This window comes from Anguilla rostrata, chromosome 18 (genome assembly GCF_018555375.3).
Source record: "Anguilla rostrata isolate EN2019 chromosome 18, ASM1855537v3, whole genome shotgun sequence".
Classification (NCBI taxonomy): Eukaryota; Metazoa; Chordata; class Actinopteri; order Anguilliformes; family Anguillidae; genus Anguilla; species Anguilla rostrata.
This window is the reverse complement of record NC_057950.1, coordinates 24,249,631-24,267,049: the sequence shown is the minus strand read 5'-3', so window position 1 is coordinate 24,267,049 and position 17,419 is coordinate 24,249,631. Positions and strand designations below refer to the sequence as shown.

Genomic DNA, 17,419 nt, shown 5'->3' with positions numbered 1-17,419 from the left:
AGGAAGCACTTTTGGCTTATCGGTTGTAGCAACTGGATTTCTCTAAACAGAACTACGGAACATTAAAAACAACTGTTGTTACTCTAGCCAGTCACCTTTTACAAATGCCTCCCCAAGCTGGCTATTGAGTTGAAATTGGGTTTTTAAATTATTAACACTTAAATGTAATGCTAGTATTACAGAAGTAATTGGAATTTAAGTGTAAATAGGCTTACTGCGCCTTAAATGACCACGGTCAATCTTTCCATGTACATTCTTCCACTCTTTTCATGTACAGTCCATTTATAAAGGGGGGTATTTACCGAAGCAGTGCAGGTTAAGTACTTTGCTCAAGGGTGCAACCTTTTCCCATCAGCCACCTGAACGCGCAGCCTTGGACTCACGCGGCCCGTTCCCCCTAGCGTCACGCCGCACGGCCTTAACGCGGCACGCCTTCTGCTCTTAACCGCACCGTCAATATTAAAAGCAATTTATGGCGCCAAATAAAAAGCTAATAAAATTGCTACACGGCACTGACAAGGTTATCAAATCCGGTACATGTGCGCGCTGTTCGAATTTTATTGCCGGTCCCTACGGTAAAGACAGAGCCAGCTCTGGAGTGGCCGGGGAATCGGTGTGTGTGAGCGAGTCCGGGCTCCTGGCTGTAAACAACTTCTAAGCCACTGTGAAGCAGTATTTAAAGGAGAGGCTCTGTACTGGATTCCTATAGTACTCCCGAAGTCCAGCCTTCTTTAATCGTAGAGCACATGGAAACCCATCAATGGCACGCCCATCAATAATAATAAAAAAATGAACAAAATGGACGATGTGTAGAATATAGACTGACCGTGCTGGGTGTGGGAGTGTTCTTTCTCTTGATTGGACCCCATGAGCGGAGCGTTCCTTTTTTTTTCTTCTCAGTCGTAGGTGGATTTTACTGTCTCTGCGATCCCGGCTACGCTGGAGTGAGATGCGAGAGAGGTGTCGACGACTGCGTCGGCAACGCGTGCCAGAACAACGCCACCTGCAGGGATCTGCATCTGGTGAGGCTGCCCGCTAGCGTAACCGTTAGCTTCTCTCGCTAACCAAAAACAGGTTAAAATGAGCCTGAATCTGCACCTGTTTGATTGCAATGAAAAAGAGGGGATTTATAAGGAGACTGTTACACAGTTGGCCCATACTTGCCGAGGCACAAGTGCTTGGTTCTCAGAACAATGATGGAAAAATTAGTTACAAGCTCCAGTGCATCTTGTTTCCAGGCTGACTATTATTTTTAAGCCACAATGAGCATTATAGCATAACATTATCACACAACCGAATAGGATTCTTACCGGAATCTTCCTCAGTGTTCTTGAAACGCTTTATATCAGTTGGGTAGCCCGGTGAAGGGTAACTTTGATTGGCTTATTGGGCCAGCTGTATGCACGTCTTGATTGGGCAGCTACGAGTTCCACTACAGCGTTCCCATTCACAAAATTCAGTGACGACCATATATTTACAACGCTACAGGGAGCACAAAACCCCAGTCCAAAACAAACAGGAAATGTGTCTATAAAATCTCCAGATCTTTAAGAGTAACAAGTAACAAGGGACCAGGTAGTCATCTTCTCGGTTAGCACCCTCAAAAGCCCTTCAGATCTGAAGACTGTCAAACCGTGCGTCCAGGGTTAAATAAACATTTGTCCTTAAATGTGACTGTAAATAAATAAATAAATAAAAAATAAGGTTTTCCTTTTTTCCTGAGAAATGCAGTTTTTTGAGTTACTTGTGGTGTAGGCTGTGTTTACTGTGAAAGCTGACACTTACTCTTTACAATTTAAGAACAAAGGTTGGTTGAGTCCTAGCCTTGGTGTCAGTGAAACACATCAGACACCATCAAAGAGAACTAACCTCTAAATCATTTTATACGGCATTGCTGCCTTTAGTTCTACTGGAGGTGCTGCATCCTGTTTTCGATTCCTTTATGTTATTTACTTAGTTATTTATTTAGTAAAAGGTAAGGATTGTATCATTGACACATCATTGAACCTGTGTTGTATGTGTATGAGTCATTTGTATGCGTAAACAGAGTTGTATGCATGGCAATGGGTGATGAACTCAAACACTCCATCCTTGCTCGTCATCACGAGAAAGAGCTCGAAAACAGGAAGGGTCCTTTACGTCAGCGAGCGCACGTCGCCAAATCGACACGACGCCTTCTTCCCGTTAGCACGGCTTACAGCCGCGCCTGGGGAACGTAACGCCTTTAAACGACAGCTTCCGGCGCTGTCGGACCGTAAGTCAGGCCGCCGGCGTGGTTATTCCCCGTCTCATTCCCAGCTACGGTCGCCGTTTCCCCGCCTCTGTTGACCGCTCCTCGTCGCCTCTCGTTGCTGTTTATACGGCCGGCGCGTATCCAGGGCGACTTACGTAGCTCGAAACTTTTACGTGCTACCCGTTTTTTTTTACAACCGAATGTTTAACGGGGGCAGCTCAGGTTCGGTACCGTTCCTCTGTACCGGTGGAGCAGTGGGGACTCGATTCGAAAGCGTAGCGATAGCGTTGGGGTCAGAAGCCCTGCTCCATTAAAAAGGCGACGCCGTGTGTATTCTCTCATCCCCCCCGCCCCCCCCTTCCTCCACCCTGTTTACACGCACTTCATTCACCGCCACTCTCGGGGCTGAGCGATTACCGCCAAATTATAAAGAGGGCGTGGGGATGAATACCCGCGTTCCCCCTCAGGGAGCAGAGGGGAGGGGAGGGGAGGGGAGGGGGGCGGGTCCTTTATTTATGCTGAATAATGTCGCCTTTGAGAGGCTTGGCAGATGCTTTCCTCCGCTTTTTAGCGGACATTGTCACATGAATAAAAACTAAGCACTTTGAAACGGGGCGGGCATTTTGTTTGGTTTTTAGGTTGCTACAAGCACTCAACTTTTGTCTAGTCACAGCTTTAGCCATTGTACGGGGTGGTGGGGGGGGTGGGGGGGTGGGGGGGTGGAGGTGAGAACACAGGTATTGCGCAAGTCGATTAAGAGTAATTCCGGTTCAGTGACACATTTTCTGTTGCAATAACCTGTTAGATGGCTCGATGTTTCCAAAGGGAAAGAAAAAATCAATTGTATTTTAGTTTTGAAATATTAAAATATGTCGCCGGTCTCTTTGATATTGAGTGTTTAAGGCATCATAATAAACTGCAGATTTTTTTTGGAATCTTGGATCAAAGAGTAAAACTTCCTATATAGGCCCAAAAAAATGAAAAAAAGTCATTTTTAATTTTGGTTTCCCTTTGCATTTCTGAAACAGTAATTGATTAATTGGTACCTCTTGCATCAACATTTGATTGATATTAGTTGTGATGTGAATCTTTTATGATACCCTTTCTTGCTGTCTCAATTCCTTGCAAAGTGCAAACATTTTCCGTCCTCCCCATTGAAAATGTTTTTATCTCATCCCCTCTTGGTTGTTATCACGACTGAAGTTCTTTCCAAAGCTCCAAATTACCGCCAGCTCCTCATCTCCCTTCACAGCAGAAGTACCTTAAGGTGGAGTTATTTCTCAGCATTTTTTTTTCATCGGTGGTACTTTAAGTTGCATAAGATTTTTTTTTTTTTTGCATTTAAAGGTTCAAAAGATAATATGCGATCAGTCTGTAAACCGTGTTGACAAAGCAGTGCTGGTTATTAGCTTTAATCGTGCACATCTATAATTCAACAAATACGTGCTATCGGTACATCTAATTGGCTGCTGGGCTCCCTGAGGAAGTGGTGTTCTGGCGTATCTACAGTCCCGACACTGCACTGTACAGCACCGCTGACATTAAGCCAATCACACTTTGGCAATTTTATCGACGAAAACCTGAAAACAAATTACGAGCAAATAAAAGCGTTTATTTAATAACCTCGTTTCTCTCACGTCGTACTTACACGCTTTCGGTATTGGCACATTTTTATAGATTTGTTTAAGGGATTACAAATTGCTACTGTACCGGATATGATTTTCATATAGGGGCGACGTAGCTCAGGAGGTAAGAGCGGTGGTCTGGCAGTCGGAGGGTTGTCGGTTCGAACCCCCCACCCTGGGCGTGTCGAAGGTTTTTTTTTTTGATTTTTAAAACGAGAACGGAAAACCTAGAAGGACTGCCAATTTTTAAAAGGGAGCAATGGGAAAATGTCACTCGAGGAGAGAAATGACATCCAAGGAATACGGAAAATAGCCTAATTTTTTATTTCTGTGATATTTTATGAATCCCCTTTTTTTATCAGTCTGGTGCTCCTTGATTATCCTGACCCTGAGGCAATATCTAAAATGTTCACATTTCGGAGGAGAGCAGCTGCATTTGGGCTGCTGGGTAGTGAATCAGCATGTACTGTGCCAGGAGGCCACTCTATCTTTACAGAGAGAGAACATGAGTAAAGTACCAAGCGAGGCATCACACACAACATTATTCCCACTTCCTGAAAACTTCCACGTCAGGACACAGCACGGATAAAGTGTTCTTCTGTGGCATAAATATACGGGTACACCTGCTTGTTTGCACAAATAACCTGCTCCTACAAACAGGGAATTAGATGGCTGCATCTCAGTACATAAAGCATGCAGTCAGAGTGAGGAGGTTGGGTCATTGTTTAATTCAGCATTAGAATGGGGAAGGATGCTTGATCATAGGGACTTTGGTTGTCGTGTGATTGTTGGGGCCAGAAGTGGTGGTTCCAGCATCCCAGGAACAGCCGACCTACCGGGATATTTACGTACTGCAGTTTCTAGAGTTCACAGAGGATTGTGCGGTTTATAAAAATAAACATCCGGTGCGAAGCAGTTCTGAGGCTGAAAAAACTTGTTAATGAAAGTAAAGCAGATAATGGGCAGACTTGTTCAAGCTAATAGAAAGGCCACACATGCACAAATAGCAGCTGTTTACTCCATAAGGAGTGCAGAAGGGTATCTCTGAACCTTAAAGAGGATGGGCTACAGCAGCAGAAGACCACGCCGGGTTCCCCTCCTTTCAGATAAGAACAGGAAGATGAGGCTACAGTGGGCCCGTGATCACCAAAACTGGACAGCCGAAGACTGGAAAAACATTGCCTGGTCTGACTAATCTCGATTTCTGCTGCAGCGTGCGGATGGTAGGGTCAGAATTTGGTGTAAACAGCATGAATCCATGGATCCGTTCAGCCTTGTATCAACGGTGCAGGCAGCAGCTGGTGGCGTAAGGATACGGGGAATGATTTCTTGACACACTTTACTGTTGGCACCTCTTAATAACCATCCGGCATCATTTAAACGGCACGGCGTACCTGGCCGTTGTTGCTGGCCATGTGCATCCCTTTATGGCCACAGTCCACCCTTTCTTAAATGGATACTTTCAGCAGGATAACGTGTGGTGTCATAAAGCACACACCATGTCAAGCTGGTTCCACGAAAATGAAAAAAATCTGTGTGTCTTTATTGCAAATGTCTTCCTTTCTACTTGGGTTGCGTTGAAGTGAAAGTAAATCTGGCTCTTTAACGCCTGGTCATAGGGGTCCTTGCTATGCTCTTTCGATGGACACGACACTTTCTTTTAACGCCTGGTTCCCAGGTGTGATTGTTGGGAATATAGTGAATGAAAAGAGATACTGGCAGGGGTGGCAGGGGTGTAGGATCCCTGGGTGGGTCTTTCCAATATTGCCCCCAATATTCGAAACAGCTAAACTTGCCCCCCCACCCTACAATAATTGAACGGGGGAAAAAAAGGTTTGCCATGGACTTTTATTTTGAAGGCATGCTGCAGGAGCGCAGTCAAGTCCACCCGATACAGCAAGTATGATTCCTTTTAATGGAGCCCAATCTTTAAAACAAATATCCTCTTTCAAATCGTGCAGTAGGTACCTACTAACCAGTAAGCTCAGTAGGTTGCAGTCAGATTGTTGGATAGGTACATAATCGATCTTTAAAAAATCACCCCATTAAAATCGTACAACGCAAGATTTTACGAGGAAGTTTGCAGTCGTATTAGTGGAAGGTAACATGAATACTACGCTATTACTATTAACGTATTAAAATAAGTTGCTTGCATTGATCAAATTGTATTATGTATTTATTATAAAGTTATATGTATTGTTCAATAAAACATAAATTGAACATGCAGTAATTGACTTGTTTTTGGGTGCCTAAAGGAACTACAAAGCCAGATTGGATAAGGCTAGTAGCATGTATCTTTTATGGATCTTTAATACCCATAGCTGGCTCTGGAACCAATGAACTTTTCCACTAACTATAATATTTATTGTGGGGGTGGGCAGGGGTAGGTCCTGGGGAGCAAATGTGCCCCCCCCTCCCCCCCGATGTCAAACTCAATCCTAGGCCCCTGGGTACTGGCGTCTTTGCAAGTGAACCGTCTGGTGTCTCTGGCAAATAACCTGCAGGCCTGACGCTGGCTTACAATGCTGAACAAGCTCAGTTAGTTTTACTTCTTTCTTCTTCCCCGCTAGCATTCTGGGAGTTCTAGCATTTTGGCAGAAAAACGTTGAAACTATGCTGATCTAGTACCCTCTCCAAAAGGGCCAAGAAAGTACTTTTCAGTTTTTAATAGCACTTTATTGTAAATTATCTGTCAGAGTCTAAATTCTTTTTAGTCAGATTTCTCAAAATTGTATGCCTTAATTTTATTGAAGCAAAATTATTATAAACGGGTTGACATGTGGTGGGCAAGTATGCATGCACAGCAAAACGATTAAACTGCATGACAACTTTTTTGTGTCTATTTTTTTTCAGTTTGACATAAAATTCCTGGGGATTTTAATCTTTTTGCCATCCCCTGATTATAATCATGTTCTCTATGTAGATCTTAAAAGCCATTTTGAATGTTCATGTTAATGTTTTTTTCAGCTTTGCATGTTTATATTCAAATGAAATGTATGTACATTAGTTACATCTCTCGTTGTATTGGTTTGCTGTCTTGTGGGCTTAACGTGAAATTAACCCAGACATAAATTTGGTCACATTCTGGCATGTAAATCAACATTATATATATATATATATATATATATATATATATATATATATATATATATATATATCAGATACATTCAAATTTATGTGTTTTCTGTAGGAATATTCCCTAAGCAATGTTTCCAAAACCTTGTGGAGTCCATGCTGCAAAGACTTTCTGGCTGTTCTGGAGGCAAAGGGGACTCCTACCTAGTAGTAGATAGGTGTTACTGATAATGTAGCCATTATTCAGGCAATTCACGTGTGGTTAAAAGTGCAGATCCTTGGCTTTTATAAATGGGTATGTTCACCATGTAGAAATTACAACAGTTTTTAAACAGATGCTACGGTGCCCTGAAAGTGTTGTGGGGGGGGTGGGGGGGAGGTGGTTCTATGCATAAAAACTGCTGTCATTTCTGCCTGGTAAACCAAAATGTCAACAGGGGAAAAAAACAATACATATATATATATACAGTGGGGTCCAAAAGTCCACTAGTCAAGATATTTCTATTTTGCATTTGTTTTGAACGTAATACTAATTCTTTCATTACAAATGATAATATCAGCTTAACAATTTGAGTGAAAAGTTGAATTTTTGAAAAATGTACATGAACTTCAGAATATCTTCGTATTTGGCATGTCCCCCTTTTGCTTTAATGACAGCATGCACTCGAGCTAGCATGGACTCCACACGTTTGTGCATAACCTGATGACCCATGTTTATCCCAGCATGATTTGACAATGTTCCAAAGAGCTTCTTGTGATGTCACAGAATGCGTGGCTTTCTCAGTCTTCAAGTGCCCCCATAAATGTTCAATGGGGTTGGTCAGGTGTCTGTGGAAGAAAGTCCATGACAGTCAGGACTCCTTGGACTTCTTTGGTCTTCAAGTAGTTCTTGCAAAGCTTTGAGGTGTGTTTGGGGTCATTATCCTGCTGCAGTATGAATCCTTCTCCACAAAGATGCAAACCAGAGGGTATAGAATGGAGCGGTACTTATCCTTGGTCAGGGTGTAGTCAATTCGGTGCAGGTGTCCAACTCCTGAGTAGGCAAAACACCCCCAGACTTGAATATTCCCACCACCATGTTTCACTGTGAGTTTGATACACTGCGGTATCATTCTCTCTCCTGTTCGTCTCCTTACATACACCCTTCTGTTACTGCCATAAATCTCAAACTTGGATTCCTCAGTAAATAGGACTTTTTTCCAGTCATCCACTGTGAAATGCTGGTATTTCTTAGCCCACCCCAAGCATTTGGCCCTGTTTCCCCTCCTGAGAAGTGGTTTAGAAACTGCTACTCGTCCTCTGAGACCACTACAAGACAGCCTTCTTTTGACAGTACTTTTGCTGATTGGAGTCTTGCGTTCTTTATTTAGCAAATTTTGTATCTGTGATGAAGTTGCTTTTCTATCTCTCAGGGAACTAAGCTTGATGTATTGATCTTCTGATGGTGTGGTCATTTTTGGTCTTCCTGATCGTTTTTTGGATACAACTGATCCAGTTTCTGCAAAGCGTTTTAGAGTTCCATGCACTGCCCTCTTCGAAACCTTTAGTCTAGCCATGATTTGACGCTGAGAAAGCCCCTCTTTGCTTAGAATAACAATTTGACTTCTGACACTTCCATGTTTCCCACTATCACAATGCTACTTAGTAAGCAATGATTTGCTGGAAACTTGAGGCACAGCCATATTTATAACAGGTGAACACTGGCTGCAAGTTCAGTTACTTGAACGAGTCTCTGATGAGTAGATCAAATCCACCTGTCATCTGAACGCATGCTTCAATGGAAGGGATACAACTCAAGGAAATCTGACCTTTTGTACAATGTATTTGTATAAATAGTAGTATAATAGTATAAGTATAAATTTGCTTAAATTTGATTGCTGACCTAGAAATGCATAATCTTAAATATTTCTTCTTCATTTTACATGTAATAACTTCTTGTGTTTTTAAATGTTTCTGAATCCTCAAACTTTCTGATTATTTCCAGGTTTACATGAAAATATTATAGATTCTCAATGTGGTCTCAGACTTTTGGACCCCACTGTATATATATATCTGTCCCAAACATTACGGAGGATACTGTAAATCAGGGTCATGCGCCTTTAAAAGGACATTTCTCTTATTCTGAAATGGTGTATGTTCACGGGTGTAAATGGTGAAGGTAGTGATGTTTAGATGAGGTGGTAATATTACTAACCAGAGCAGACCAAGCACTGAAGAGGTTTCATTCATGAAACCCAGTGCATGGATGCAGCTTCATGCTTCCAGCGTGACTGACTGCTTTGAACAAGCTGGCTTTTTTTCGGGAGGGGGTGGAGGGGGTGGGGGGGTGACAGAGGCGCTGGTCTCCTCGCTCCCCCCCGTCACAGCTGGAGCCGCGCGGCGCCCACGCAGAGCCACGCGGCTGTCTGCTCGCATCGCTCCGGCGTGTAAATCAAACGGTCTTCCTTCCTTCCACAGATCTCCCTCTGTCAGGCTGCTCTCCCGAGCGCGCCCACAAATCTCCCTTTCCCCCCCCCACCCCCCCGCCCCCCCACCGTAGCAGGAAGAGAACAAACACGGTGGCAAACAGAGCTGTTGTTAATGTATTGCCTGTTTGATCAGCCCCCCCCCCCCCCCCGATGCAGATCACCGGGCGCGCTCACTTTGTGTTTTGTCGTCCCCGGCGCTGTAATGGATAAGAAAGGGCTTAATGATACACCTGCGCACAAAGCCCCCGGGGATTCACACTGCTCTGCTGCCATATTACATGTGAGAGTAACGCCACGCATTAGCATTTTAACTCTTTACTGCGGCTCACACACGCACTCACGCACACACACATACGCACTCACACTCACACACACACACACACACGCACTCACACACACACTCACACTCACACACGCACACGCACTCACACACACACACACACACACATGCACTCACGCACACACACACACACACACTCACACACATATGCACTCACACTCACACACGCACTTACACTCACACACACACACACACGCGCACTCACACACGCACACACACACATATGCACTCATGCACACACACACGCACTCACGCACACACACACTCACTCACACTCACACGCACTCACACACACACACACACACATGCACTCATGCACACACACACGCACATACACACACATCCACACTCACACACACATACACATATGCACTCATGCACACACACACACACTCACGCACATACACACACATCCACACTCACATACACACACACACACACACACTCACGCACACACATACGCACTCACGTATACACACACCTATGCACTCGCGCACACACACACATGCTCACGCACACATATGCACTCGCGTGCACACACTCACACACACACACACACACATTCGCACTCACGTACACACACACCTACGCACTGGCGCACACACACTCCCACACTCACGCACACACATACGCACTCACGCACGCACACACACATACGCGCACATACATATGCGCTTGCACGCACACACACACACACATGCACACACACATACACATACACACACACACCAGCGCGCGCATGCGCCGGCACACAAGCACGCGCACACACACACACACACACACACATACACACTCACGCACGCACACACATACTTTCTATTTCTCGTGAGAATTCATTTTGAAGTTGAAAGCTTCTGTCTGAACTGGAGAAAACCGCAAATCAAAATGCTTTCAGAATGTGTTGACTTAGTTTTTTTTTTGTGCAAAAAGGAAAAAAAATAAAAAGAAAATAAAAAAGAGGGGAAAAGAACTTGCTATGCTTTCTGAAATGTTTTCTTTGTGACCTTAAACTAAACCGTATTGATAAAATTGCTTTTTTCCCGCAAAAGAAAAGAAAAAAGAACACGTATCCCCTTCCGCTGTTGTTTTGTTGCGAGGTGTAAGATCTTCCATTTTGAGCCTCTCTTGCGTGCCACTGAATGAGGCAGATTTAGTGTCCAGCCGGGCCACCTCAACCCCTCTTTGTTGGAAGTGGTTACACTCTCACAGCGAAACCTTCCCGTCCGCTTTGTCGAGCCCCGTAGTGAACCCTGGAGACGGTCTCTCATCGCACCTGTTACTCCCAGGGGCTGTAAGTTTCCAACACACAGCCGCAGAACACTGCTCCATCTCTATGAAGTATTGATAGCGAGAGAGAGCGAGAGAGAGGGAGAGAGGGAGAAAATGACATTCCCCCTCCATCAATAATTCTATCTTGCGCCGTGTTTTTTTTTTTTTTTTTTTTTTTTACGGTAGAATTTTTCAAGATCTTTTTGAGGTCAGACTTTCTCACCGTTCACACAGGGCTTGAGTGGACATGGGGCGGGGGGTGGGGGGGGGAGGTGGAGGGCGAGGAGGGGGGAGGGGGTGGTTGACGTGGCAACACGCTGCGTTAAATCACAGAAAAGCCCGCGGCCGAGCCCCAGCCGCGCAGCGACTCCAGAGAGGCAGTGACAGGCGTGCAGAACGGAGCCGAGCGACTGCGCATGCCTCAGCCCCAGCGCGCGACAGTGCGGCCCCTTGTTCTCAGCAGAACGACGGTGTTCGCGGTGGGCTGGGGGCCGGGGGCTGGGGGAAGCCTGAAGGACGATCAGAATCCGCCCTCCCCCTCCCAAATTAAATGGATGCATTCAAATCCCCCTGCTGCACCTTTTGTGTACATCCTACCTAATTTTAAAAAAAGAAAAGAAATTTCTCTCTTCAAGATCTACCGCTGTGCTAAAGCTTATAGGGGAGAGTTGGACTCCCTGAAGGTGATTTAACAGCCAAAATGAGATTATATTTTCTCTAGCCGGGGGTGTTAGAGCTGAATCTCCCGGAGGCCTCTAATTTATCATAAGACGTCTTTTTTTTTTTGTTCCTGCACCCCCCCCCCCCCCGTGAATACGGCCTGCAGTGTACAAATTATATTAGGCAAAGTTGAACATCTTTCCCCACAGGAGCGCGAGTGCCAGATCAGCGCGCTCTTGAACGACAGCCCCACCGCCTGTAGACACAGGGTTTTCGGTGAAACTCACCAGAGTACCCCGTTATCCTGCACCCCCCCCCACACACCGCCCCACCGCCCTTAATTTGGTATGCGGAGGTACAGTTAAATCGCAACCGGGCCTTTGAAACTAATGCACAACAAACCGTTAATCTCTTCCGCCATGATTAATTATCATAATGAAGAACTTAATGACAAACTGGAGGACACTCAATCCGCAAACTTAAACTAATACAGAGAGAGAGGGAGAGAGAGAGAGAGAGAGAGAGAGGGAGAGAGAGAGAGAGAGAGAGAGAAGCTAGAGTCAGCCGAATCCCTCGTAGATTTGACTGATGCCTAAAATGCAAATGATAGTCTCTCACCGTCCTCTCGCTGGTGTAAATTGTCATTTATTCGCCTCCTGCGTTCTGAGCTGACAGAGGTCCGCGGAAAAGATTATTTGCGCGAACATATCGATTTCCTGAGCGGAACCCAGGACTGACAGCATTTCCATATTATTCTCTGTATTTGTTTATCTTTCTGCCGAGAGGATGGGAAAATGATGTCTGCCAGAGCGTTAGCTTTGTAGTTCACGGTATTACACATGAATGGCACACATGGCATTTCAGTACAAACGCGACACCTGCATCTGTCTGCCAATCAACCTCTGTTTTTAAATGATGAGCTGCGTGTGCTGGGGAGTGGTCGTGATATCTGATCTCATGGGTTTCACCTGTTTAACCAGGTTCAGCCAAGCCGTTTGGACTCTGGCTCATGACGAGCTCAAGCCCAAACTTTTACCACTGCTGCTCAAGTGAAGGGGGCCTCAGGTTTTCTTGTGTGAAAACTGGTTTAAAACAAAGCGCTGATCTCGTTGGCGAAGACGTACGAGCGCAGAATCAGCAGACGACGATGTTGAAGTGCGATGCTGATGTCATGGCGGCGGATCGAGGCCATGGGAATGCTGTTAGAACATCCGATGTGGGAACATCCCTGAGGCAGACCGTGCACCGATGCCATGCATCATTTTGCGTTTATGTCTTTGCATGTAAATGGTAAATGGTAAATGGACTGCATTTATATAGCGCTTTTATCCAAAGCGCTTAATTGATGCTTCATTCGCAGGCAGTTGGGTTGGTGTCTTGCTCAAGGACACTTCGACACGCCCAGGCGGTTGACGCAACCTCGTGCAGACATCGTCTACTCGAGCTATGTGCCTTGTGTGTACATTCATACGCGCAGCTGCATTTGCGTGGGTGAAAGTGTGTGCTCGGATGCTTGCATGAGTGTGTATGAATGTGTCTGTGAGAAACGTGCGTGCATGAATGCTTGCAAGCAGTTGTGCAAGAGTGTGCAAGATTGCGTGTGAGATGGGCGTGCATAGCCGTGTATGTGCACTGTGTGTGAGGTGTGGGCGTGGGCGCACGCATGCACGTGTGCGTTGCGTGCATTTTGCACGCGTGTGCATGAGTTGGATTGCGTGACCGGGTTTGCGCTTCTGTGCATGTGCATGTAATCTGTTTTCTCCTCTCCTGGGGTGGGGGGGGGGGGTGTGTTTCTGGAGCAGGGGTACCAGTGCCTCTGCCAGCCCGGCTGGGAGGGCGAACTCTGCGACCAGGAGACAGACGAGTGTGCCTCGGGACCCTGCCGAAATGGCGGCGTCTGCTCCGACCTGCTGAACGGCTACAGGTACGCTGGGGGGGGGGGGACACCCTCCGAGGCTCCCGCCCGCTCTGTCCGGTCTTCGTCCGTCCGCCAGCATCCCTCTCTCTCGCCGGCGGTTAAAACAAACGGATCGATTGCCAGCCTTCCCCTGGCAGGGGTTCTGAAGATCAGACTCACTGAGGAGAGGGCGGGAGAGAGGGAGCGAGAGAGAGTGAATGAGTGTGTGAGAGAGAGATAGAGAGAGAGAGTGAGACTATGACTACTGGCATCCTTCAATAAACCATATCCCCTGCAGACACGTAAACAACCTATGACACATACAAATAAATAAGTACATAATGAACTCCCCAATCCCGACACCACCCCCTCTAAGCCAACATATACCTGCCCCACGTCTACACACAACCACCCGGTAATCCCCAAAACCAACCAGGCTAGTCCAATCACAGAGAAGTGACCAGTTCCCTGCCCCTGATCACACAAACAACCCCATTTACACACCATACTGAACATTCTGTCATTCACAAAACTAAAAAATACAGTCCTAATGTGTGCAGAGGCAAGTCCCCTAAACATTATAACCGGATATACGGGCCCACAACTCTGGAGTTTATTCCTTCGTATGAGCCGTGTGGCCAATTCAGCCTGACCAAGAAGGAAATTCAGTAAAACACTGAGAGAGAGGAGGAGAGAGAGAGAGTGAGGGAGAGAGGGAGGGAAGGAGAGACAGTGAATGAGTTTGTGTGTGTGTGAAAGAGAGAGAGAGGAAGAGAGAGATAGAGGGAGGGAGGGAGAGGGAGGGAGGGAGGGAGAGTGAATGAGTGTGAGAGAGGGAGAGAGATTGAGAGAGAGGGAGAGAGAGAGCGAGTGAGTGGGTGAGAGAGAGGGAAGAGAGAGGGAGGGAGTGCTTTGGTGAAGAGTGGGGGATGGTGGATTGGTGCTCTTATCTGTGGCAGCCCTGTGCGCTCACTGCCCCCATGTGGAATACATCTACCTAACACACACACACACACACACACCTACACGCACACACACACACACGCACGCTTGCATTCTCTCATCACACACAAGTCACACCTGTACACACACTCTCTCTCTCTCTCTCTGTCTCTCTCTCTGTCTCTCTCTCTCTCTTCCCCCTCCCTCCTTCTCTCCCTCCCTCCCTCTTTCTCTCTCTCTCTACCCACCCCCCCCTTCCCTGGTAATCCCACATCAGTGCCTCGACCTCATGTCCCAGATCTCGCCGCCTAGCATTTAATACTCACCGAAGCGCCAGCACAATTAGCCTGTTAATCCGCCTGACCGTCAGAGAGAGCCGTCCCATCTTAACGTCGCGTCCCGCACGCTCAGGGCGCCCCGCGGCGGCAGCACAGGCGCTCAGAGCGCCCCCCGGGTTACTCGCCTCGCTTTCACATCGTCTAGACACGCCGGCTTTTATTTTTAGCGTCTTCCCCCGATGCTAAATCCGTCTTTAACTAGACGATTTCTGCTGTTCTCCTGCGTGATGTTCAACGTGCACGCACACGTGGGGGCGCGCGTGTGTGAGTGTGTGTGTGTGTGTGTGTGTGTGTGAGTGTACGTGCGTGCCTTGTTTGGGACTTTATTTAACCAGCTTGGTTGGCTGAAATCCTGACCTACAATTTTCTCTCATTTTAAGCTTGATATGTAACCAGTAGTGAAAAGTGCTAAAAAAAAAGAGCCCAAGTTTACCATCATAACGGTCACTGTCTAGCTATGTGTCCACGTCTGCCTGCTGAGGCGCTATGTTGGGGTAAATAAATTCAGGTTTAATGGGGGGGGTTGTACACTTATATGCTAATCTTTGACCCCCCCCCCCCCCCCACCCCCACCCCACAGGTGCGCGTGCTCCGCGGGCTGGGAGGGGCCGGACTGCTCGGAGGACGCGAACGAGTGCGACTCGAACCCGTGCCTGAACGGGGGCCGGTGCGCGGAGTCCGCCTCCCCGGGCCGGTTCTCCTGCTCCTGCCCCCCGCTCTTCACGGGACGCCTGTGCCACCTGGCCCGCGACCCCTGTGCCGCCCCCCATGACCCCTGCCTGCACGGCTCCACCTGCGGCGCGCGCGCGGACGGGTCCGTCTCCTGCGCCTGCCTGCCAGGTGAGCGCGCGAACCGAACGACCCCCGGCACGCTGAACACTTCATCATCTCCACCATTAGCATAGCTATTATAGCCTACCAGTGCTGTTACAGCACGCCTGATTCATATTAGTCATTAGCATTAGTATGCTAATATTACTATTGCGGTTACTGCTCAGCGCTGTGATTTCGACAGGCCCCATTTCTACCATTCGATACGAGCCCTGTGAGTGGACAGCGAGGCACTCGTCTGTTTATAACACGGAACACGGCCTCTTTGTGTAGAAGGGCTTCCAAATGGGCCCATTCTTCAGCACTGTTATTACTGGCCAGTAATAGCCGGTCTCAGCCTTATTCATACCCATACCGAATTACCCTAAGCCCCAGTTTTTCCTCTTTCTGTATTGGAATATGTAAGAGGGGAGGAGTGGGCTTCTCACAGCACTAGATAAATGCCTAGAGCTACACATATTATTTTATTATATTTTTGGCATTTCAAATTTTTTTGCAGTTGTTTTCCTGACTATACTTTTACATTTATTAATCTGGATATATATATATATTTTTTAGAATTGTTGTATAATTTGTATAGTTTATTAACTGTGTTTCATATGTATGTCTGGTAGAGAGTTCAGTGCTTTCAATGTTATCTTATGTAGAGTTAGAATTTTTGGTTCAGTCCCATGGAGTTAATGTTTTAAAAAATGTGTTCATTTTTTAATAAATAACTTTGGGTCATTAAATGACACTAATGGGTTGATGTTTGTAGCCTAACCGCTCCCTGCATTTTATTTAGTTAAGCTATAATCCGTGTTATTGCTTGCGACGCCTGGTTTAAATTGGGTAATGATGCAACTCTGCTATTATCTGAAATATTTTTGTGCAGTAAAAATGAATAAAATAAGCTTTGTACATGGCCTTGGATGGCAGGAGTACACCCTGCGTTTAGTTGAGTGTTATTTTGACTAGCGTGGCCTATTTAATTTGAGTCTTTGAGACCGCAGTTAAATGAAGCGGAGACTGAGAACGCCCGGGAGCTAGCATAAAGACAACCTTTTTTTAAATTTTTCGAAGTGATTAATAAATCGTACTTTAGCCTGTTATCCAAGCTTCATTTTGTGAACTTTTTTTTGTAATCGTGAGTCCAAAGAACAAAACTGAGTAATTTATCTACCCTTTTATTGCATTATTCACAGTTTCTGTTCAGATGTATTTTATTTGACTTGCGAAACAACGTGTTCTATTTTGGCTACTCATATTGACTATTTCTTTGTTCATGTACGCGCAACAAAGTCACAATCTGTATATGTTCAACCACCTATAATTATCTATGTCTGCGTCTGTATTCAGGTAGAAACCAGAACTAGATGTGGTCTAAACCAGAAGTGACTGGAAAATTTATACCACTTAAGTTTTTTCCAACTTCATTTCACTCAAGTTGCACTTGTTGACCCTTTAAAGGTTTAAACTGGCATTTATATCAACGTCTTTTATTATATTTTCAGAAAAGTGCTTTGATGTATTTACTGTATTTTAAGAAATAAAATGATACATTTTATTTTAGATAAGTAGATTTTGTAAAGTGGCTAGATATAGGCCTACTGAGGCTATGTTAAGGATGAACTGAGCCCCACCTCCACCGCACTACTTTAAAGGACAGTGATCAGTTAGGAACTCAGAAAACGGAGCATTCATAAACTAAAACAAGCTAATTACAAATGTGCATATGAACTATTTTTAACCCCCCCCCCCC

General features: G+C 45.9%; 1 protein-coding gene across 1 annotated transcript in view; it reads left to right on the top strand.

The window, feature by feature from the left end:
* The window catches only part of eys (eyes shut homolog), a 337,977-nt gene that overhangs the window by 109,405 nt on the left and 211,153 nt on the right, over positions 1-17,419 (top strand). Inside the window, exons 18-20 of the mRNA XM_064318175.1 lie at positions 901-1,022; positions 13,473-13,594; positions 15,428-15,687. Coding sequence (XP_064174245.1) covers positions 901-1,022; positions 13,473-13,594; positions 15,428-15,687 — 504 coding nt within the window. The remainder of the gene's footprint in view (positions 1-900; positions 1,023-13,472; positions 13,595-15,427; positions 15,688-17,419) is intronic.